Raw genomic sequence first — 25,112 nt, 5'->3', positions numbered from 1 at the left:
AAGCCCTTCTTCATCGAGTATTTGAAAATACTTTCTCAGAAGAGCATGCTAATAACCAATGAAAAGATCACATATGCACACACACATACACACACACACACACACACACACACCCCTTGCACATGGACCACCTGTGTTCCTCTCATAGACACAGGGTCCCAGGTTTCCTCAGAAAGACGCAATGACATTTTAAAAGGAAGAAATCTGCCTGCCCCTCGACCCTCCAGCAATAAGTGATTTCCCCAAACATCCAGAGAGAAAGCTTCCGTGATTGAAAGAAAACCAAAACTGTCCCCACCTGCCCAAAGGACAGAGGAAGAAAAGCCTCTTAAGTGACCCAGAAGATCAAAGCCAGCAGCAGCAGCAAGCTGACTGGGCCAATCCTGGTAACCTACCTAAGTCTTCACCTGAGGTTCTTACAGTAAAGAGAAGGCCAGGGCAGGCAGCGCGCGCGGGCCAGAGCAGGGCCCTGAGAACCTTATGCTCGCACTGCTACTGATCAAAGTTAATTCAGTGTCCTCGGCCTGTCCTCTCCTGGGCCTGCTTCTGCTTTATGCAAGGCACCTGTCGGTTCCTGCTACCTTTACCCATCTCCAACCCCCCCCCCCAACTTTGCATCAGGGATACAAGTGTCCCCATGCCACCAGCAGGTGGACTGAAGGCCTCCTGCCCCTTCCTTGTCCTGAGATTCATGGTAACCCTCATCTCCCAGGGCCGGCCCTGCCTGGCGAAGTTGGCCGCGGTAGAAGCACTTGCTTTTTAACTTTCCAAAAAGAACAAGGCCACTCCCTCTGCTTGAGGCTCGCTCGGCTTCGATTCCGTCTAAAACCCTTAAGTCACTACAAGCGAAGACTCCTAAGCTCAGGCATTCATCATTCCTGGGATGGAAAGTATAGCCTCGATGTTTGCCACATGGGGATAATGTACTCTTCAGCAAAACTGGTTTGGGGCAAAGGAACTGTTAAAACCAGAGCCAGCTGTTGATAGACTAATTGCCTCCTTTTACAGGAAGACCTGGTTAGACAGAACATCGCTTGCACATGCTACAGTACAGATTCACACCTATCAGTATTAATGTGCCTCTGCCTCCAGTAACACATGTACCTTCTAAGTATCTTAACAGTCAAATCATCCCTAAAGAAGCTGCCCCTCCAAATGTCATCATCTCATCGAGCAAATTCCAAAGTTTGCAGCTTACTATTACAACTATAGACGAAACGAATACATGTGATAAAACAACACTTTGGCCCCGGGGTTCAGTGACGACATACACGCACAAGACAGAGATGGAGATTTAAAAGCTGCTCATCTAGGGAGGGGCAACAGAAATGCATTTGATTTCTTAAATGCCCCTTACATGTTCTCTCATCCCAGGGACAGAACTGACTCCGTAGAGGTCCCAGCCCCCCAGTCACCGCATAACTAACTTGAATCAAGCATTGCTTCACTTCACCTTAGCCTGTAGGAGCCTTGGGAAATTATTAATGGTACTGGGTACTCGGCGTCTGGCCCTCATTAACTTTAACCCAGGGCCAGGAATGAGAGATTCATGATAACATCAGGATACACATGGCTCTATCTCTGGATGTGGTTATCCAACCGCTTTTGAAATCTTGTCCGATTCGATCTCCATCAAACGTGCTCACTAACACTTAAAATCTATGACATTTGATTCCAGTTTCAGGTCAATAGCCAAGTAAAGATTTAACACTATCCACTCTGAGCCATCTTTCCCTGTTAAGACAGGACAGGTCTGGAAGTGCATTGTCTGAAACTCAAGTGCGGACCACCTGAGCACTACTGCAGGAGAGAGCAAAAAAGTAGGTACTTGACAGTGCTGAGTCATTACAAGCGGGTTCCTTGGGTATAGTAGGCGTCCATGGGCCTTTTGAGCATCAATAATCCCGTTCTAGAGGCAAATAAAATAGATACATATTGTACGCAGTGATCCACTCCCCGTGTGGGCGAGCGAGCGACCATGGCAGGGAATTAAGCTAGAACTACACAAACTCGCAGCTGCTCTCCAGGTACTGTAACTTTATCCCAACACCGAAAGATGGCTATTGGGATCTGGGTGGGACTAGTCCCCCAGCAGCAACCACTCAGATCAGGGCCACACTCCGGCGCCTTTTACTCTAAGCTGTTAAATTCCCCAGCAATTGGCGGATGGAGAAAGAGCCTGGGGGAAAATGATGCATAATGATTCGTTCTCCGAGCGGATGAAACGGAGAGTAGAGGACGCAGGATGCTAACTGGCTTTTCCTCCCATGTGCAGGTCACCTGAACCGCGATGCCTTTCTAGTCTCCGAGGAGGTTCCCTGAACTCGCCATCTGGCTCCGTTCTCCAGAGGGGAGACGAAACAGTTTCATGCCCACCTGCCCGTGGCGTCTCCTCTCGGGCACCCTCCGCCCCGGCTCCCAAACCCTGCCCGGCGCACAAGCTGCTGTCGGCATCCACGGTCCCGCCCGCTCCGGGCTCGGGCCGGCAGCTCCCCCGGCGGCCGCCTCTGCACCAGTCGCCAACCTCCGCGCCTGGCCGAGGTCATGCCCGCCTGCCCCCGGCGCCGGCGAGGCCCCCTCCCGGTGCCAGGCGGCAAGCCGGAGAAGCGCCGGCAGGGAAGGGGGTCCGTGGTAGAGTTGGCACCCGGACTCACCAGGTAGGCGCCCACCGTTCCCTGCGCCAACATCAAGGCGCACTCAGACACCAGGAAGATCTTGATGTTGGAGAAGCAGGACACCTTCTTTTTCTTCTTCTTGTTCCTCTGCGCCTCGTCCCCCTGCAGCTCGCCGCTCCGGCCGCCGCCCGACGAGCCGCCCGGCTTCTTCCCCTGCATCCTTCCCCCGCCGCCGCTACCGCCGCCGCCGCTTTCCCGCTCGCCCCGGGTGTCGTGGCCGTTGCCGGGCGGGGGTGCGCGCCGCGAGGCTGCGTGCTGTCCCCGCCCCGGACCCGCGGCGGCCGCCCCCGTCCTGCCGCGGCTGGAGAGGTTGAAGGCTCCGCTCCTCGCAAGCCGCCGCGCTCGCCCCCTTCCTCCTCCTCCTTCTCCTCCTCCTCCGCCCTCCCCTCGCCGCCTCCTCCAGCTCGGGCTGTGCCAATCACAGGGACTCCTCGCGCCGCCCGCCGCTGCCGCCGCTTCGCCTCCCTCAGACTCCCGCCGCTGCCTTCACCGGCTCCCCCTGGCCCGCCGGCCTCGCCTGCCTTCACCCCCTAGCGCCCCAAACTCGGGCCACGGCCTGATCGTGGCCTTGAGCCGCCGGCTGCGCCAGTACTGGCTGCGGGTTCGCCCCCGAGAGGCACGAAGGGACCTGTTTGGAGAACTGGGGGCTGGCTGATGGTCACGGCCAGAGGGGTCTAGCTGCCCCGAGAAATTGCAGAATCGGGGACTCTTGGTGGGGTGGGAGGCTGAGAGAGGAAGGTGCTACCCGACCACTAGGAGGCACTGTAGGGCCCTGGGCACCACAGCGGAAACTGGGTAGTAGGTATTGTGACTAGCAATGGGGCGCAGAGATGGGGGTGCCCAGGCATCCTACTTCTAGTCCCGGTACATAATGCTTAGGTACCCGAGTGCCAAGGCGGGAGAGGAGAAGCTGCTTCTATAAAGAGAGAATGTTCGGTACTGGTGCTGTATTTGGTTTGGTTCCGGGGTTTCTGGGGACAGTTGTTGCGCTCTGGGGCTCCGGAAGATGCCAGAGGTCGAAGCTGCTAGGGGCTTCTTCGATCTGCCAGCCTTTGCTCCTGCACTCGATGGCTACTGAACGTATCTAAATCTCCCATTCCCTGAAAATGGGAAAGAGAAACAGAAGCGCCGAAAAGGGAAGTTAGATCTTAAGGGAGTCTCGCTGGCTGATGATCTCTCCCTGGCCACAGAATACAGGCATTGCAGGTCACAAGGACCCCAGCAGAGGGCCTTGTTTAGTTCTCCAGCTGCTTGCAGTCGGAATTCAGGAAGCAGTAAGCCAGGAGCCTGCTCTGTCCCCACCCATCTCCTGACTATCTGTCCCTCTCTGGCCCTGGCCTGAAGGTCCGCCTGCAGCTGAGCCCAATTGTCATCAGCCCTCACCCACAGCATTCCCTAGGGCTTTGGTTCACAAGGCACTTCTGATAGGATCTACCTGTTCCAACAACAGCATTTGGAAGCTAAGGGGACAGTGGAGAGGAACAGAAAATACCTAGTGTTGTCTACTTTAGCAACTGAAAGGCCAAACCCATCTGGAAAACTTTTCTTTACCAATCATATCAAAAAAGAGACTCACTTTTCCCTGAGGTCTGTATCCCAATGCCAAGGTTCTCATTCAAAAGTGCATAGCAATTAGCACCGCCATAATTTCGACTTTCTTCCAGAGGAACCGAGTAAGAATAGACGGTGGCTCAGTGGGGGTGTGTTGTTTGCCTTACCATTTAAATATAAATTGCTTCATCCATCTGTCTTCCAGACATGACCTCACCTAGTCTTGGTGTGGTTTTCAATGTGCCTCCCCTTGTCTGGGGTACCTTCTGCCCAAATCACTCCCTGGCATCAGTAGTTACACTGTTCTCCACTGGTGGTATTGTAACTGGAGTTGTTAGGGTCAAAGCCTGGGCCCTCCCTGGCAGCCCTAAGAAGCGAGGCTCAGCCACCTGTCCTCAATATACCAATTAGAGGGGCAAGTGACCTTCAAAAGCAGGGAAGGGAGATTAATTCAATGGGGTTACATTGGGAACAGTTACAACTAGATGGGTCCAGTGATCTCCCCCGACCCCGACTGCGTCTTCCATGTTCTGCATGCACTTTTGTTTTAGTGTACAAAAGGGTATGCATCATCAAGTAGTCCTGGCCAAGGTGTAGTCTTGCCCATCATTTTAACCCATGATCGCCTGAGTTCCACTCTCCTGTGAGGTGGTCTGACGAGTTGTCAGAACCCTGTGGCATATCTTCCTGGTAGACAGTTTCCTCCTGTGGCTGGCACCCAGTTCTTCCCACTGCATGAGTCTGGTAGGGGAATTTCAATTCCTTCAGGACCATTAATTCAATAGTTTGATAGCCAGAGGACAGGGTCACGCGTGTCTCTGGGCTCCTGTCTGGACCTATTACACCATGGTTGAAATCCTCGCTGCCTGCCTGTCTTCCCTCTCCCACCTCTGGTCACGCAATGCCAGCTTTTGTCAGGTCCTTCGGCTTCCTGCCCTCGTCCCTTCTCAGGACTCTGGCCTTACAGAATCCTTCCTTACTCTCGAAGTCCCCTAATGAGCTGGGGGTGGGGGGTCTTCCTTGTTTCTGACTCTGAGTTGCAAGGCTGCAGGTTGAAATGTCGTTCCGAGTGCATTAGTCTTCAAGACTTTTTACATACCCTGTCATCACAAGTGCTGATGTTTATCTTGTGCTTGCCTTGACCAAGCTCTGGGTACAGGGCTGCATTTCCCCGTAACCCTCAGCAACCCTCTGAACTAGATGTTGCGATAAGCCCTGTTTAGTGAGAAAACAGACCTAAGAAGAGGAACTAAACTGAAATGCTACTTACTCAGTAAAGGATGGCAGAGCCAGCAGGGTGTCTGCTTACAGTCCGCTTACATCTTGCAGTCTCATCAGGAAGCTGGGAGTCACACATTTCCCCATAGAAGTAAAGCTCCAGAGAGGTGTGGCAGATAACCCTGTATCACACAGCTGAAATGGGACAGGACTCGAATCCGAGCCCAGCTCTCTGCTCTAAACCACATTGCCTCGTGCAGACTGATGGGAGAGCAACTTAACTTTATTTTAGATCTATAGCATGAACTATCTTTAAATAAATTAGGCATAAACACTATCAGTGATAGGGATTTAGGACTGCCGATGCTTCCTAGAATTAACAGTAACTGGCTATGAATGGCATGCTGCACCAGAAGACTTAAGAATCCACCAAGTCAGTGACAGGCTTAGATAGTGTGAAAGAGGGAATTTTGAGCATTTAGTTCAATAACTTTCACTCAGTACCAGTCCTAATCAAAACTGTGGCTCTGGAGTGATGGAGCTTTGTGAGCACTGAGGGCTTCTGTCTTTGCCATCCCCGAAACACAAATGAAGAGGCAGAAAACTAACCACCACTGGGTCTGCACAGCTCACAAAAGCTCAAGTTGTCATGGCGGCTACCTTAGTCATCCCACATACTTGGAGATTTGGGCCTCCTGAGCCCTTGCTACTAAGAAGGGCAACAAGTGACTTTGGTGTTCAGAGCAGTTGGTAGGGACGGAACCTACGTGCTCCAGCAGGAACAGATGGAAGTACCTAAAAAGAAGAGGAATGAGGGAAGAAGAAGCAGGCTAGGGGGCTTAGGGCTCCTGATCCAGCATCACTCCCTCTTACCAGCTTTAGAAATAGACCATCCACGGTGACTTGGAGAACAAGACAGAGTCTAAAGCCCACCTCCTGGACAAGATGGCCTTGATATTGCCATGGAGAAACCAGAAATATTCCAGCATCCAGCTGAGCTCCTTTTGGTCTACCTATCCCCCTAGTGGTGAGTAGTGAATTTAGGAATGAATGGGTCAGTGGTCAGTGGTCAGTGCCCACAGAGAGCTTGCATTTATTTTGGATTTTTATTCACTTTTCTGGGCGAGGTAACTCTTCACAGTTATAAGAAAACATTGCTAGTAAGGCCTAGCCTTTCAGAATTTTATTTTGTTGGCTACTGGCAGTATTCTGGACACTGGAAAGCCAGAAGACTAATTCCTGATATGGGAAGGCAAATTGACCTCAAAGTCCTAAAATAGTAACATGTAACAGGTAAATACTGAGTGGTTGGGATTTGGAGAGCTTGTCTCTCACCCTGTAGAAGAGAAGTAGGTTAACTTCATGCACACACACACACACACACACACACACACACACAGTGACAGTCTTCCCCTGTCACTGGACTGTGGCAAGATTTCATAGCAAGTGGCCTCAATGTAATTCAACACAATGAGAAACTGTTGTTCAAGTAATTCACACGAATCATCTTTTGCCAACTCCAATTTTGTTCACAACAAATACAAGGTTGGGAAACACATGCATAGAATGATTTCTGATTGTCATTGGAATGGAAAAATCAGTGTTTAGATGCTTACCCTGTAGATCTTTGTATGACAAATAATATAGAAATAATATATAAAATAATATACTATCAACATAGAATATATTATTCATAATAATATATTATTCATAATAATATATTATTATTATCATCATTATTATTATGCAAGGATAGAACTGGAGTGAGGACAACTTCTTTACCTTGAAAGTAATGTTTGTACTGAGCTGAAGTTCGCTTCTATTCCTTATAGTCCTTCTCTTCCCCAAACCATTTCCTGTTTGCCTGATACATGCCTGTGTCCCATATTCTCTGTTAGCTAGGCACTGTATTCTGAGATTCATATCATAAATTATCTCTCTCAAGTTGACTATGTCCTGAAGCTCAACAAAGAATAGAAAGGATAAACATCCATGTCAATACAATCTGTAACCAAGTGAATCTGGAATCCAGGTGGACAAAGAGAAGACGTGAGAGCATGAGTAGAAATTGGAGAATTAACAGCAGATAAATAGGATTTTTAGAAATGTGCTATATTCATGACAGATTAGTTTTGAGGTGAGGAGAAAAAAGAATAAAAATATACTCTTAGCTTTGTTTGTGCTTTCAGGACCTCCCCTCGGGGTCTTCTGTTGGTTTGAAAGTAAACAGAATTTGTTTATCCAAATAGGCTAGCTTAATATAGAAAGAATATGTACATATACATCATGGTTTGAGAAAAAATCAGCCTAAAATCAGTTCAAAAGAAACCAATATTGGGTCATATTTTAGTATGATATTTGTGTTTGCTTCTGATTTTTGAGCTTTAGAAAAAGAACCATCTTCAAAAGAGGTGTGGATATTTTCATTCTGATGGAGTCAGCATACTGGCATCCTGCAGGGAAAGCGCCCGGGCCACTAATGACATAGCTGGGCACTTGGGGGTAGAGTCCACCTGCTGTTTATCTTGTGTCTGATTGTCGTCTCAGCAGCATATCTAGACTACAGAACGGAGGAAGGATGCTGAACTTCAGATCACAATAGTCGCCTGGATGTTTCTTTTCCAATATCTGTTCAAATACCTGTGAGCATTCCAAAGGGTTGCCAGGACATAAAGGGGCTGAGAATCAGGATGCTAAATACAGCACGTCAGATTATTGAAGAAGTTGTTCCTAACACAGAGGCAAGGATGAGCCTCTCTTCATAAAAAGGCAGAAGGTGCCTCCATGTTGAGATCCAGGCTGGTTTCTCAACCAGAAAGTACCTTGACTGCCCTTAACCCACCATACACCCCACGTTCTCATCTTGCTGGGTCTACCTGAGCAGCTGCAGCTCCCAGCAATGTGCTATGGGACTGGGCGAAGGGAAAGGTAATTGCAGAGTCAGTCCTGAGATGCAAATGAAATAGGAACGTGTTCATATGGACAACCTGGACCATGTTGTAGTTGTTACTAATGTCATAGAGCAAGCCGACCTCTAACTTAGTGCTTTACAACCATGATACTGACATTGTTCAAAATTTATTCTTCAATCAGCAGTGAAGGCCCTAGACTGGTTGTCAGTCAAGGGAAGTAGGAGGCTGGGACAGGGGATCATGTAGCTTCTCATTCCGATTTTTAGGACTGTCTCTTGGTCTAGGAAGACTCAGAGCCCTGGGGGCAAGAACAGCTGGAGTTTCTGTTAGCTATTTTGCTTGTTGTCATGACCGAGTTCCTGATAAGAAGCTACTTAAGGAGCTTACGTTGACTTGTTGTTGGAGGTTCTCCAGTCTCTAAAGGGCATGGCAGTGTGGAGGGTATGGCTGCACACATTGCATCCGGAATCAGGAAGCAGAGTGGACAGGAAATCTCAAGGCTTGTCTCCAGTGGCCCACTTCCTTCCGGGAGGCTCTGCCTCCCAAAACTCCCCAAATTCCTTCCCACACAGCATCACCAGCTGGTGACTAAGTGTTCAAAAACATAAGCCTATGGGGGGATATTTCACATTCTAACTACAGCTTCCTCGGACAAATAATAACAGAAGGCAGATTTCAGCTTAATTAAAAAAAAATCACAGACAATTTAAAATACTGCACCACATTTTAGGCAAAAATGCTAAATAAAAATGTGCAGACATAATCATGAAAATTTGTTTGCACATAAAAGATACTTTTTTTTTAAAAATTCTACAACCATCCAGAGAAAAACACAAATGTGACTATGTAGGATAAAAATGAACACAGTGAGCTGATAATACATCACAAAATAGATGCCCCAAAGAGTGTAGTCTAATAAGTAGTACTGGGAAAAAACCCACTATGACTGAAATGTCAATTTGTGAAGAAGACAGTACAAAGAAAAGCAGTCTAATGAAGATCTGAGACAAAGGCCCCTTCTGTACTTTTATTGGAAAGCCAAAAGATCCTCTCTGAGGAAACAATATGTAAAAGACAAAAACCTCATGAATAAATAGCAAAGACATTAAAAATGATGGTGACAGTTCCAGCTAAACATACCAAATTAGGTTTTGAAATGTTGAAAAAATATTAGAATAAATACATTTTTTTTTTGCTTTCTTGAGATCATTAGAGATAAACACAGTAGTTTGTCTATGATTCTAAATGATGTTGACAACAATTGTGGGAAAAGGATGCTCCAGAGCAAGAGGAGAATTTCCATTGGTAGAGTGGTTACCTAGGCGCACACAGAGCCTGGCCTCCATCCCTGGGACCACATACATACACCATGTGTGGTGCTTCACACCAGCATTTGGGAGACGAGCGCAGGAGAATCAGAAATTAAGGTCATCCTCAGTTACATAGTTAAGTCTGGGGTCAACCAAGGCTACAATGAAGCCTGTCTAAAGGAAGGACATTCTTTGTCTTACCAAGGAGGGTGTCAAAGCTTTTGTGTTACTGCTGGGCTCCATGGCAGACACCTGTAAGCCCGTGGGAAGGCAAAGGCAGGAGGATGGCAGGTATGAGGATTTCTTGGGCTACAGAGTAAGCTCCATGTCAATGAAGATTCCAGGCTTGGTAGCCACCCTTCTGTAATCCTATCATTAGGGAAGCAGGGGCTTCAATTTCAAAGCCAGATTATGTTACATAGTGAGTTCCAGGCCAGCCTGGGCTACATAGCAAGAACTTGCGAAGAACAATGGAAATTATAGTATTCATGGCTTTGATCATTAGACAATCGATGGACTTAGGGTGATCTTAAAAATATATATATCTTAAATTCAGGAGTCAGAGAGGAGGCTCAATGGGTAAGAGCACTGGCTGCCAGTCCTGGTGACCTGACTTTGATCTCCATGACACGCATCATAGAAGGACAGAAAGAGCTCCCATAAATTGTCCTCTGACCTTCACATACTGTGGGACTCACCTTACCCCTGTGCACATGCGCACATGCACATGCATGCTACATAAATGTAATAATGTTTTAAATCTCAAGTTCAAAGAATTGAAAAAGGAGATGGTATACCCAGTATTGATGATTACTGTTGTCATTTTGATGGATTCTAGAATCCTCTGGGAGATGGCCCTCTGCACACACCTGTGAGGGATTGTCTTGATTGTGTGAACTGATGTAAGAAGAGCCATCTTAATAGTGGGGTGGGCAACTTCCTTGGAAGGGGCTGCTGGCCCAAATGAAATGGGGAAGAGAAGCTCGTCCCTAGCCTGCATCCTTTCCTTTCTCTTTCCCGATTGTGATGCAGTGTGAGCAGCTCCCTGGAGCTAGTGCAGCCTCGACTTCCCCACCAGGATGGACTATACCTCGAACTGTAGGCCCACCCAAGTTGCTTTCCTTAAAGCTGTGTTTTAATTATATTTCTCTGTTCCCTTTCCTCCCTCCAAACCTTCCCGTATCTTTCCCCACTTCCCTTCAAATTCAAGGCCTCATTTTTCATCAGTTGTTGTTGGGGGTATTTTTACCACAGCAACAAGGAAAGAAACCAAGACATGTGCACAACTGGAGAAAACAAAGTCCAAGAAGAATGTAAGATAGCATGGTGGGCTCCTGAGTCAGAGCTTCCTGATTCAGAATGTCCTGTTACTTGCTCTCAGTAGCTTTGGTCTGGATAATTCACTGATACTCAGAATCTGAATTCTCTTTTCTGCAAAATGAAGAACTTGGATCACTCTAGAGAATATACAAGGCAAAGAGAGAAAACAAAACTGAAAAGTAGAAAAGGAATATAAAAGTGAACAGGGGAATTTCTATAAATTATGAAACTACTATTTATGAAATATTGTATAACTTTGAGCAGCTGAAGCAAATGGATGTTTTTATGACAAATTTCAACCTGACCCTAAAGAGAGGTCATGAACTTGGTATCTACACACACATGTATATGATCCACCTGTCTCTGCATTTGGGGTTTATAGGTGTGCTTCCATACCCAGATTTCACGTGGGTCCTAGGGATTTGAACTTGGGCCTTCATGCTTGTGAGGCAAGTACTTTGCTTAACAACCTCTCTCTCCAGCCCATGAGTTATAATTTTTAAAAGTTAAAAACATATTTTTTAAAAAGGAAAATTGGAACTGTTAATCAGTAGGCATATCCTTCTAGATATTAAAGTAGTAGCAGCAGCAGCAGCAGCAACAAATGGAATCGACTGTTACTAGATCAGGAACAGGCCTGCAGATTGACAGGAGAGAAGCAACCACCCTCAACTAGACTGTAGCATATACCCCAGCTTGATAAAAGAAGCACAGCTACAACAAATTTTTAAAAATGAAGAAGGAAATGTTATTTATCAAATAACTGGGAAAACTGATGAATTCAAACCACGGCCTCACCATGGTCACAGCCTCAAACCAAAACAATAAAAACAGATGGATTGTAGAACCACACATAGATGAGCCATTTTTAAAAATTAATGGCTCTCTGGTGAAGAAAAGGCATTCCAAGTTTAAAAGAAAAAAAAAAAGCCATGCAAGTAATTACCAAGGAAACGCTAGACAGATTTTACCCCGACACCATTAAGACTGCTAAATGCTCTACCTCAGGAAATGTGACTCGAAACAATGAAATGACAAATTGGGAAAAGTTGTTGAAGCAGCAAGGCAGACGGGGATATCGTTAAATGAGCACAGAATGCACTCTTTCAAATCGGTAAATAAAACCCTAATCCTGCAAGGAGATACAGGCAAGATCCACTCGGAACATGGAAAGAAATGCAAACTCCAGTACACATGAAAAAAAAAATGTTGTCACAGCTAATCAAATGGATATGAGATGTACTTTATTCACTCACACATGGCAAAATCCTCTATACATACATTTATTGATTCCTCTGTGTGTGTGTGTGTGTGTGTGTGTGTGTGTGTGTGTGTGTGTGTGTTGTGTGTGTGTGTGTGTTGTGTGTGGGCCTGTGTACCTATGCCACAGCACATGTAACAGGAGAGTTCAGAGGACAGCTTGCAGAAATCAGTCCTCTCTTTTCACTATATGAGTTCAGAGGATCAGATTTCGGCTTGGCAGCAAGTACCCACAGAGCCATCATGCTGGCTTACTTTCCTAAGAGAGTGTTCTGTTAAAGTCTTGCAGGAAAAGGCTCCCTCACAAGTAGCTGCCCCCAGGATGAACTCACACAAATTCTGTGCAAAGTGATCTGCCACCATCTACCTGGGTCATCAAATTGCTCCCTTCCTTGGCTCCACTAATCCCCTGCTGATGCATCTAACCTAAGAAAGTAATTGGAGACACAAATACAAAAAGATAAGTACTATGCTTTATTGTACAATGTTTATTGAGTCATTTTTATAACATGGAGAGATTGAAGGAGTCTATGTCTTACAAGACTAGCAAAATTAGATTTCCCTTCTGTTCCTCTGTGTTGCTTCAATTATGTACCTGGATCTTTTTTTTTTTTTCTTTTGACACAGTGTCTCACTAAGTTGCCCAAGCTGACCTTAGTAGCCAAGCTAAGGTAGAGCAAGCAATCCATTGCCTCAGCATCTTGAGTAGTTTAGATTATAGGCACATCTTAACAGGCCTGGAAAAAAAAAAACTACATCTTTAAGCAAATAATTCTCAACTACTTAAAAAAATCTTTGAAGGGAATTGTATGATTGGGGAAATGTTCTTGATAAGGTGACAAAAAGATTCCACACTGTAACATTTCTCAACTGTTGTAGCACACACTTGAGACCGTGGGTTCTAGGATCAGGTAGACTGCATGGATTTGAATCCCAAGCTATTACGTAGTAATTTTTGGCCATAGATAACTGACTTATGTAAGCCTCAGTTTACTCACCTTAAAAATGAGAATAATGACAGAAGCTGGCTCAGCATGTTGGAAAGATCAAAGTGTTATTTAGTGTTCCCATAAATGGAAGGTTTTGCGTTCAAACACTTAAGAATTAGCTTGCATTAGGAAAACAGTTTTAAAACATTTTCATGATTTAAAATACAATACACTGTACCAATTTTATCATATCTGGACCCAATTGTCTTGGTTGATGGGTCCTCTGGGACCACTACACCCCTCCTGCACCCTGCCCCTACTCAATGGGATAGAGTGAAAACTAAACAGCTGTTCTAGTCCTACTAGGGGGTCTTAGATATCAGAAATGACCCTACCATGCTCTACTTTCTAATCTGTGTCTTCCACAATCTTATCCAAAACCCTCTTCATAAATGGGAAGGTGATATGGTCCCAAGATGGCGACCCCCTCAACCTGTTGATGGGAAATAGATGAGCTAAGACTGCTGCATATCTGGGATGGTTTCAGGTCTCCTGAATGAAGAGCCCAGCAAGCCTGGGGTAGCAGCCATTGGGAACACTCTTTAAAACTTTGTGAAACCAGGATCTGCAGAAATAAACTGAGATGAAGTTGAAGGGTGTGTGTGTGTGTGTGTGTGTGTGTGTGTGTGTGTGTGTGTAGGGGGGAGAGCACCTGCCCTCTCTAAGACCTAGTGAAGAGAATTTCCAGAGGTGGGATTTCTTCCTAGTCTTACCATTCAAATGGGGGTGTCAATGAGGAAGAGCTACTGACTCAGACCTGGAGCTGCTGGTAGAAGAAGCACAGATGAAGGGGAGAAGGGGGATCTCCAGATGGAACCCCAAACACAGAAGAACTGTGTTGTGAGCAAAGGCAAGTCTTTCTTGGAAGACACGAAGCCAACATGCCTCCAGCCAGAATGACTACTACTCTGGGGCACAGAAGGCATACATTTTCCAGATGGACAACGCGTCATGTGGCCTGAGAATTGAACTTGGGTATTTTTGTCTGGGACCACAGTGGATTAGGGGAACACAGAGCAAGTGTGAGGGTCTGCAGCTGTCATCCCTCTGGGAAGACAAGTAGAAAAGCTGACTTAACCCAGGGCTAAAACTATGAAACAGCTAAGGTTCAAGGTGTAGCCATTTGTTACATCCCTATATTAAGAAGTCTTAGTGATGAACAAGATGTCCTGCCCAAACACAGTCAGGCTCAGTAGCATAAATACGATGATGGTGTTACGATATAGTAATGGGCAGACTCGGAGGCACTTTTATTGATCTAAAGCTATCAGCAGTAGTACTTTGTTCTCTGTATATAGTCATGGCTCTCCTCTCTTCCTCTGTCTCTCTGTATTTCTCTATCTCTGTCTCTCTGTCTCTGGAATAACCAGGTCTTACAGATATCAGAGACACAAAAAAAGTGCTAAAAGGACCAATGAGCCAGGTTAGAGTTTTCTCACTAGCCAAGCTACAATTTGAGCATCGAAAAGAAAAGGACATGATAATTGTGCTTAATTGAAATAGGATGAATTTGTGGAAGGTCATAATTTCATAATGATATTGAGAAAGAAACTTAATTGGAACTATACTATAGGTAATTAGGATGAACACAGAAGTTTGGCTATAAAGGGATATGTTTAATCTTTTATTAATTTTAATGAGAGGTGGTTAATATAAATTGGTGTTTTATTTCTTCTACTAACTTGGCTTGATTTTTAAAAACTAGTGAAGCTCATGTCTATCTGCCTAAGTATGAAGGGAAAAGTACCAGGAAACAGTGAGTTGGGCAAATTGCCTTGGGAAAATGCAGACACTCTAGAAATACCAGGACAGACACACCAGCACCTATGGACACACACAAAGCTAGACAATGATTCAAAACTGAATTCTAAGAGAATGTCAAATGTCTTAAAGGAGAGGCTTTGGGCACTACCTCAGTTCAACCTTTCCCAGCATGAGGGCTCTAGCTGGCCCAGGGCCGTGTGACTTTTCCTGGGGAGACATGAACAAATTTCTCCTTGCCCCAGATTAGACACTGGTGACAGGCTGAAGACACAAGTCAATCCAAGTCTAGCATGCTAAATACATTTGTTGAGATTACTTCTAGGATCATGAGTGAATGATTATCTAATAAGGAGCATGGTGACTCAGGAATCTCTACTACTAGCAAACTCATGCCAGCATAGGTAGCAGCTCCTAAAAGTGGCATCACTAGAGTTCCCAACACAACTTGTGGGCAATTCCACTGAAGAGTCTTCTCTGCCCTATCAGATGCTTGCAGTTTATATCACCCTTTGAAGATCAGCCTGATTCTCATGACTTTCTGTAGACTGAAGTTTCTTGGTCCCACCCGGTCCCACCCACTCCCAACTGGGCAGCAGCCTTTTTTTTTTTTTTTTTTTTTTTTTTTTAGTCACTCAGATGCTTAATATTAATTACAAACTGCTCTATGGTTCAGGCTTCTTGCTAGTTGGTTTTTTCATTTTAAATTAATCCATTTCTATTAATCCATGTTTTGCCACATGGCCAGTCTGCTGACATCTTGCTCCTTGGGCGGCTGAATGGCATCTGCTTGACTCTGTCTCTCTTTTTCCCTGTATTCAGTTTGGCTTTCCCACCTAGCTATATTCTGCCCTGCCATGGGCCAAAGCAGCACATATTCACATTGTCCAGAAGAACATCCCACATCAACTTTCTTAGTAGTTTTGTGAGCCTCTGCCCTTCCTATTCCATGAAGGAATATTTTAATCCGGAAGAAACAGCTACCCAAATGCCCATTAAATACAGCAAGCACCACTCAGGCACTAGACAGTTTTGTTTGGTTGGTTGATTTGAGGAGGAAAATATTTCAGCTCATAGCTTACAGGAACTCAAGCAGGGCAGGAACCTGAAGGCAGGAACTGGAAAAGGGGAATTCCATGGAGAAATTCTGCTTATTGGCTTGCTCCACTGCTCCCTTAGTTTGGTTTCTTTCTGTTTTCTTTTTCTTATTTTTCTTTTATTGAAAAACATTCTTTTCTCATGCAACATAACCTGATTATAGTGTCCCCTCCCTCTACTCCTCCCAGTTACTCCCTATCCTCCCCCCCCCAATCCACATCCTTTCTGCCTCTCATTAGAGAAGAAGAGGCTTCTAAGAGATAACAACCAAACATGACAAAATAAAGTATGAAAAGATGAAGTAATAACTATCATATTGAAGTTGAACACAGCAACCCAATGGGAGAAGAAGAGTCCCAAGAGCAGTCAAGAGTCAGCAACCCACTTGTTCTTGTAGTCAGGAGTCCCACAAAAAATGCTAAGCTAATAACTATAATATATATGCAGAGGACCTGGTTCAGACCCATGTAGACCTGTGCTTGCTGTTCCAGTCTCTGTGAGCTCATATGCACCTTGCTTAGTTGCTTCAGAGGGCTTGTTACCTGGTGTCCTCCATCCCTTCTGGCTCTTACAATCTTTCCACCTCCTCTTCTGTGGGATTCCCTGATCCCTGAGGGAAAGGATTGATGGAGACCTCCAGTATAGACTCTTTCTTCGTACTGTGTGGCTGTGGGTCTCTGCATTTGTTTCCATCTGCTGCCATAGGAAGCCTCTCTGATGATGACTGGATACGGCGCGGGTCTATGAGTATAGCAGAATATCATTGCAAATTATTTAATTTTACCCTAGGTCTCTGGGCTATCTAGTCTCTGGTTCTTGGTTACCTAAACAGTGTCAGACATGAGTTCCTTCTCATAGGGTGGTCCTTAAGTCAAACCAGACATTGGTGGGTTACTTCCACAAGTTCTCTGCCACCATTGGCTTAACATATTTTTGGGTAGGACAGATTGTAGGTCAAAGGTTTTGTGGCTGGATTGCTGCCCACGTTTCTCTTTTAGTAGCCTGCAGAGTACCTTCCCACACCAGAGTCTAGAATATAAAGGTGAAAATTCCATGTAGACACCAGCTCAACTTTTTCCATGTTCAATGAGTTGTGTGAATGTTGCCCTCAGCAGTGCCCCCCCCCCCCCCCCCCCCCCCCGCTGTCAGGGTGTGGAGAGAAACCCTTTGTCTTAGTATCAGTCTGGGTTGTTTGCAGATTTCCGCGGGATCCGCCTGCCTTGGCCAACAACTAAATTGAATTCAACTCACTCTCACCACTGGAAATGTTGCCACAATGTATTTAAAATAATGCCAATAATTCAGACCCAGTTATTATAGGGGTAGGTTGATGGCAGTGTCATGCTGGTCAAGAAAAATGGCAACATTTCATGGAAAAGTTCTAGATTATTAAATACCAAAACAATGCACATAGAATGAACAAATATTTTTTCAATTGACATAGAAATATCAAGATTACCTTAAAAAGAAAAACTGTAACCCTGGTATCCATGTTTGTGTCTCGGGATAAGTTTCATAGGCTCATGCCCTAGTCAGTAGGTCAACCAAATCCTATGAACTTGCCTGTTCCTTTTCTTCTTGGTATAGATAAGAAAACTTTAACTGAGACAGAGAAATGGCTCAAAGGGTAAAGACACATACTGCTCTTAGAGAGGGCCTGAGTTCAATTACATGAACCCACAGAGGGCAGCTCACAACTGTCTATTACTCTAGCTCTAGAGGGCTCCAATGCCTCTGGACTTTGAAAGCACATACCCCCTACACATACTCCTTCAACACACACATACACACACACACACACACACACACACACACACACACACATCATTAAAAATAAAATTAAGTTAAATTTAAAAAGAAAGCTGTAAGTATAATCTTAAGAAATGTAGAAGATAGGGTGGTGGTTCAGTGTTTAAGAGCATTTGCTGCTCTTTCAAGGGACCTAAATTTTGTTCCCAGCATCCATGTTGGGCAGCTCACAATAGCCTGCAACTCCAGATCCAGGGTATCCAATACCCTGTCTGGCTTCTGTGCGTGCCCACAACCCTCACTGCACTCCCACATGACACACACACACACACACATACACAAATAAAAATAAACCTTAAAAAATAGAAAGGTAGGTAGTGTTAAAAAGGAAGGAAGATAAGATGTTGACATTTTAGGAAGGTATATAGATATAAATACAGTTATATTCTTTATGATCATTATATTTGTATATGTTTTGGTTGTTTTATGTGTTTAGAATGCTTTAAGGAATGTCAAGGGAGACACAACAAATTTTCCTTTAAAATAAATGACACATGGTGGATTTTTTATGAGCCTTTCCAGGTTAGTTTCCCTTGCAGGTTGGATAGTAAATGTCAGGTTGGGGTGGGTTATAAGTTAATATAAAAAGATGAGGCAGAAAAGGAAGACAGACGAGGCATTTATCATGGCAGAAAAATTTAAGGGAGTGCCAATAAGCAAAGGGAATCAAGATTAATATTTTAAGGCAACACTTTTAAAATTCAGAACTAATGCAAAACAGTCTGTGGTGAATAAAATAATATTGTTTTCAATGCAATGTGGAAACTAAGGTGCCCACAATGGGTTATTTGGATAACCCATTTCATTTGTACAAGAAATAGGAGAGGTTGTGTGGGAAAAAGAAACTGGAAGTCAGAGTTACCTAAGGGAGTCTCAATTTTCAGGGATTGGGATATGTTGGTCAGATTGGATTGTGGTCATGTCTACACAGACATTTTCTTGATAACTGATCTAGAAGGGCCCAGCCCATTGCGAGCGGTATCATCTTTAGGTAGGGAGTTCTGGGTTGCGTAAGTATGAAAACTTACTACTGTAGAAGCTTCTTAAAGTATATATGAAAGAAATATAAATAGAGTCACCAAAAATGGGAGACAATGCCTCAACTAGACATCTTTTGCCAACAAGTGAAACATCCAGTGCCAGAAATGTGTAATATTACAGTTGAGTCATTGGACAAAGGGGACTGACCCACGGAAACCCCCAAACAACTCAGGCTATCTCTAAGTCTATTGGTTGCTCTCCACGAGCTGAGGTAAAGCCTCATTGCTGAAGACAACACTCACATATCTCACTGAACACAGAGAAGTTGAACTAGCTCCTAACTAGAGCCTTCACCACCTTTTGTCTAGTGTTCGTGGTACTAGAAGGCACTTTACATGCTACCAGAGGAGAAAGGCAACCACCAAACCTGCTATAAACCCTGGAATCTACAATAGTGGCCTGGCTTTTTGATATGTTGGTGCAATAGTGGCACAGATATTGTGGAAGTAAGCAACCACTCTCTGATTGTTTTTAAGGTCCGTTCTATGAGATGGAATGCATGCCTGACACTGCCCATGTGGCCAAGAGCCTGAGACTAGATAGGCCATGGGTCTAGGGGAAAACCTAATACTATTGTTCTACTGAAGAAATACAGCAATGAAATGACTCCTAACAACATTCTGCTACACCTATATATCAGTGCCATGCTCAAGCATTGTTATAAAACTTCCTCTTGCAGTAGATTGGAACCAACACAGAAACCCACAACTAGGCGTTGTATAGAAAGTGAGAGACTTCGGCACACTCTGTCCTAAATGGAATGTCTTCATCAAACGCCTCCTTTTGGGGCAAAAGAAGCTATGCAAAATAGGAGGCTGAAAGATTTGACACCAAGGAAACAGTGTCTTCTGGACACAACAGAATTGATGCACCTATGAACTCAAAGAGTACAGTAATGCACAGGGCCTGCACAGGTTCAATCCAGGTTGGGGCTAGGTGGGGTCCCAGCACTGAGACAGGGAAATGGACATGAGCATCAATCCGTGGCTAAGAAGGAATCTACAATTGACCACTGCTTGCAAAGGAAAACTTCCTTTTCTCCAATGGAGTCTCACTGAGTTTATAAACACTTAAGGGCAGATATTGACCAGGGCTAGTAGTAAATGGCCAATGAAAAGCTCAGTGATACTTTTGTAGACATTTTCTCCTTTGCTTGTATATTATGGCTTCTGATTTTGTGTTTTTATGTGTTTGGGTTTTTTTCTTTGTGTGTGTGTGTGTGTGTGTGTGTGTGTGTGTGTGTGTGTGTGTGTATGTTTATTGTGATTTTTCTTTGGTTTTAATTTTTTGTTTTTTATTTGTTTGGGGGAAAGAGAGAGAGAGAGAGAGAGAGAGAGAGAGAGAGAGAGAGAGAGAGAGAGAGAGAGAGAGAGAGAAGCATAAATTTGAGAGGGTGGGAAGATGGAGAGAATCTAGTAGTTGTAGGAATGGAAAGCATGATCAGAATATTTTACATGAAAAAATTACTTTCAATAAAAAATAACTACTAAACACAAAAAGAGCTGGCTGATCCAGGGAACATGCCAGCAAGCCCTGTTCCCACATGGTTGCTGCTTCAGTTCCTACTTTATCTCCTGCCCTGATTTCCTCAGTGATGGCTTGTGACCCGGGAGTTGTAAGAGAAATCCCTTTCTTTCCCTAAGTTGCTTTTGGTCATGATATTTATCACAGCAACAGAAAGCAAATTAGAACACTAACTTGTCCAGGCCTGTCCTTCCCAGGGAGGTGGAACAGTTTCAACATTCTGGTTGTAGATTTAGGCAAATGGTTGTGTGTGTGTGTGTGTGTGTGTGTGTGTGTGTGTATGGTATTTGCATACAAGGTTGAGAGTTTTTTATGACTAGAGACATGTAGATGAATTTCTAAATGGTCCCATTAATAGAAAACACGAAGCCAGATATAGGGGTGAAAACCTGAGGGAAATTAGAGGAATAGGAACAGCCACATTCTAACCTCACCTCACCAACTCCGCAGGTGTTTATCAACCAATCAGAGCAACACATATTCACAGCATACAGAAAGACATCCCACAGCAGAGACACAATGTGACTAGTCACTTCATGCTCCCACGATCATGCCACAGCCCCCAAAATAAACACTCACTCTCTCCCTCCCTCCCTTCCTCCCCCTTCCCTCCCTCCCTCCCTCCCTCCCTCCCTCCCTCCCTCCCTCCCTCCCTCCCTCCTTCCCTCCCTCCCTCCCTCCCTGCCTTGCTTGCTTTCTGTTTGGAGCAGACAGAATGGTTTATTTCATCTTAAAATTCCAGATTACATTCCATCATTGTGAGGAAGTCAAAACAGGAACTCCAAACAGCTAGTCACATCACATCTACACTCAAAAGCAGAGAGAAATGAAAGCATAGATGTGTGCTTTTTCAGTTTCTTGACTACCTCCCCTCCTGCTTTTTAAAGGAAACTAGCATATCTTTAATTTATTCTTGGGCTGATTCACACATACAAACAGTATATCTTGATCATGTACTCTATAGCTCCCCTCCTGTTCCCTTCAGGTACCCCAACTATGTCCCCCTCCCCCCACTATGTCCCCCTCCCCCAACTATGTCCCCCTCTATCATCTATGGCCCCTTCACCCCAACTATGTCCCCCTCCCCCAACTATGTCCCCCTCCATCATCTATGGCCCCTTCACCCCAACTATGTCCCCTTCACCCCAACTATGTCCCCCTCCCCCAACTATGTCTCCCCTCCCCAACTATGTCCCCCTTCCCCAACTATATCCTCCTCCCCCAACTATGTCTTCCTCCCCCAACTATGTCCCCTTCATCCCAACTATGTCCTGCTCCCCCAACTATGTCTTCCTCCCACCTTCGTGTCCATTTAGTTTTTTGATGGTTTTCTCTTTTAAATAACCCACTGGATCCAACTAGCACTGTCTGTTAGGTTATTGGACGATCTCGCTGTCTTGGTCTTATTCATGTCTGGTGCAGGTAGCCACGGCTGCAGGCTGCAGTGAATTCATGAGCGCAAGGCCGAGTCATGTTCAGAAGACAGCACTTTCCAGCACTCCTCCACATCCTCAGCCTCTTACCTTCTTTCCACCCCTTCTTCTGTGACCTTCTCTGAGCCTTGCAGGGAAGGGGGAGGTGATGTAGAGGTCCCGTTTAGAGAAGACGACTCACTAGTCACTTACTCTGACCAGTTATGTGCCTCTGCATCAGCTGCTGACCATGACAGAGAGAAGCTTCTCTGGCCAAAGTCAAGGACAGCACTAACCTATAATCCCATCCTTTCTTAATGGATCTCTTGGGTATGTTGTCATAGTAATGAAAAAGAACTGATACAGATGTGTATCAAAGCAGTGAAGTTTGAGAACCACTGCTTGACACCTCCCCACGATCCCCTTCCAAACTGCTCTCCAACATTGATAGGCAGGTGTGAAGAAAGCAGTCCAAGGAAAGGTAAGATCATATCTGACTCCCCGGGTTATAGGCAAGCGTGATCAAAGCTTTGCCCCCAAGAATTCTGAGCCTCCAACTTTTTTCACATTAAAGCCAATCAGTTATCTGGTATTTGTAGTCAGGTTCTGCGTTCTTCTGGCCTTGGGTCCCCAGAGCCTGGGAAGGAGTAGCAGGGAATTCTCACCTGTCTTCATCTTTCTTTGAAATCTGGGCCAGCACTCTGGAAAGAAGCAGGCCTTGTATTCTGGGGCACAATGCTTCAGCTTTTGTTCTGAGACTTCAAAGTTTAACATTGGAATAAAAGTCTTTCCCCACATAAGCCTATGGATTTTCCCAGGGGAAAGGGGTGGATTTACATTTAATCAAGTTTGGGGAGTGATCTTGGTGTGAGCTTGCTTCCCGGACTTCTCTCTGGAAGAGCCACAGTCCCTGAGCATGCACCTTGGATTTGAACTTGCAGGAAGTGTGGCATGCTGCTCCACACACATGAAGCTCACAGAAGTCAGGGTTTATTTTCTGGTCTCTTTTTTGTTTCAAACCAAACGTAAGTATTTGATCTAATGAATAATACAATTGTTTTCAACAGGAATGTCTAAGAAAACAAACAAGATAGAAAAAAACAAGTGAAAAGGTCCTGGTAATGGGGACTGGTTCTTCATCAGTTATTTACTCATTGCTTTGACAAAATATTTAATAAGAAGCAACTTAAGGAGTAAGGGATTTATTCAGCTCACAGTTCGCCCAGGTCTAGTCCATCATGGCGGGGTGGGGGTGGGGCGGGGGGGGGGGCCGGGGGTATGACTGCTACAATGGTTCTCATGCTGGCAGGAGGGTGAGGCAGCTGGTCACATTCCACCCACACTCAAGAAGCAGAGAAAGGTGAATGCTGGTGCTCAGCACACTTTCTCCTTTTGGATGGTACCCAAGCCCATGGGGTAATACCACCCACATTTAAAAGTAGGTCTTCTCTGGACACATCCCTACAGTCACAGCTAAGGGGTGTGTCTCTTAGGTGATTCTAATTCCAGGTTAGTTGACACTGAAGATTAGCTATCACGGCATTTTATGTGAATGACTGAGAAACCCACACAGATTGCTCAAAAGCTGGAGAACCAGGCAAACCAGCAGCATGACTGAGCGCAGGTCTGCAGACCTGAGGATGAGCTGAGTTGATGGTGTGTGTAATTTACAGTGGTAGAGAAGGCACCCCTGGAGTCCACAGGCTGGAGAAACCTGGAGTTATGACATGGACAAGCAATGGAGAAGTTCACATAGGCTTCCAAAGAGCAGGTGAGTCTTTACCCTCCTTCACTCGGCCATTTTGTTATAACAAACTCCCAGGAGGCTGGATGGTACCTTCTCACACTGGGGGCAGATCTTATACATTCTGTTCACCTGTTTATGTACAATCTTTATCAACACCCTCATAAATACACCTGAGGAAGCCCAATACTCTATTTAAACACAAAATTGTCCAGGCTTCCCTTTTACTATAAGAGAAAGGGGATTGATATCTACTGAAGCAATAGAAGGATAGTGCATCACCAGCTACCTGAGTGTTCCTTAATTCAACCAAGTTTTGGCATCCTTAATCAACCAACCCAAGTATGTCAGTCCATTATATGTTGCTGTAACAAAATACTTCGCACTGGATAACTTAGAGGAACAGAATTTTTATTTTTTTCTTACTTTTAGAGGCTGTGTAGTCCAAGGTTAAAGTACTGTCAGGTTGCCTAGAGAGAATGGCACTCTCCTTCCCAGGTGGTATCTTATGCATCCTCCATAAGGGAAGAGTACTGTGTCCACCCATGGCAGAAGGACAAGTGAATGGGATGCTGCATGAATCCCCGCTGGGAAGCCCTTATTCCTTATGACCCAATAACATCTTGGAGGCCCCATTCCTAAGGCAATTACAGTGGCAGCACCCAGATTGTGGAGGACATGCAGTTAGACCAGGAAGCAAATGTAAACCTTAAGGCAAAAAGAAGAGCAGACACAGCATGAAGTGGTTGGGGTGAATGACTGTTTGAAGGAATGAATGAGTGAGTGAGTAAATAAGTGAATCAATGATTAAAGTTCATCTGCCACTCACTGCTTGTCTCAAAGGCAAAGGCTCGTCTCTGAGTGGAATCCTCATGGCAGCATGAAGTTTGGGGTGGAAGGTAGGGAGACATTTTCCTGGGGTATAATTACTTACTCGGGGTCCAGAAGAAATGAAATTAAGAAGGTCTTCCTCCTCTTCACCCCATGATGGATACAGGCACAGGGATGGAAGCTGTCTGTTCAACCAGCCAAGCGCCCCTCCTGGTGTCCACTTGTCATATTTTTGTTTGAGGATGGCAGACAATTGACAAACAAGCAGCGTTCTCTAACATCTTCAACTCCCTAACTACTGTGCTCCTGGTCCCAGGCACCACACACACACACACACACACACACACACACACACACACACACACACACCACACGGTGTCCCAGTGTCTCACCACCCAATACAAACAGAACAAGAAAAGCCTGAATATATGTTCAGGAGTCCATGTGTTCTCATTGTTTAGGATCAGCAAAGCTTGGTTGAGAAGAATGGCTTTCATTTCATCTCATGTGCGTGAGTTCTCCTATAACTCACCAGTTCTGCAATGGAGCGAAGCGGACAGCTCCTCATTGTGCACCTTTATCATGCAACTCTTAAAGCAGAACTGAAAATACAAGAAAAGGTGCTCTCATTGCTTGGCTGTGTAACAAACTAGAACA

General features: G+C 45.0%; 2 protein-coding genes across 3 annotated transcripts in view; one reads left to right on the top strand and one right to left on the bottom strand.

The window, feature by feature from the left end:
• The window catches only part of Slco3a1 (solute carrier organic anion transporter family member 3A1), a 289,209-nt gene extending 286,187 nt beyond the window's left edge, over positions 1 to 3,022 (bottom strand). For both annotated transcript variants that reach the window (XM_028893279.2, XM_028893281.1), the window contains exon 1: positions 2,655 to 3,022. In XM_028893279.2, the coding sequence (XP_028749112.1) occupies positions 2,655 to 2,834 (180 nt within the window). In that variant the 5' untranslated portion in view covers positions 2,835 to 3,022. The remainder of the gene's footprint in view (positions 1 to 2,654) is intronic.
• LOC114709441 (vegetative cell wall protein gp1-like) lies at positions 1,741 to 23,880 on the top strand. The gene is made up of 2 exons (XM_028893282.2): positions 1,741 to 2,657; positions 23,554 to 23,880. Exons 1-2 carry the CDS (start codon positions 2,268 to 2,270, stop codon positions 23,557 to 23,559), a joined length of 396 nt encoding a protein of 131 aa, XP_028749115.1. The 5' UTR covers positions 1,741 to 2,267; the 3' UTR covers positions 23,560 to 23,880.
• Positions 23,881 to 25,112: the final 1,232 nt, after the last annotated feature.

Source organism: Peromyscus leucopus, chromosome 1 (assembly GCF_004664715.2).
Source record: "Peromyscus leucopus breed LL Stock chromosome 1, UCI_PerLeu_2.1, whole genome shotgun sequence".
Lineage (NCBI taxonomy): Eukaryota > Metazoa > Chordata > Mammalia > Rodentia > Cricetidae > Peromyscus > Peromyscus leucopus.
The sequence above is the reverse complement of the archived record's forward strand: the minus strand, read 5'-3'. Positions and strand labels throughout refer to the sequence as shown.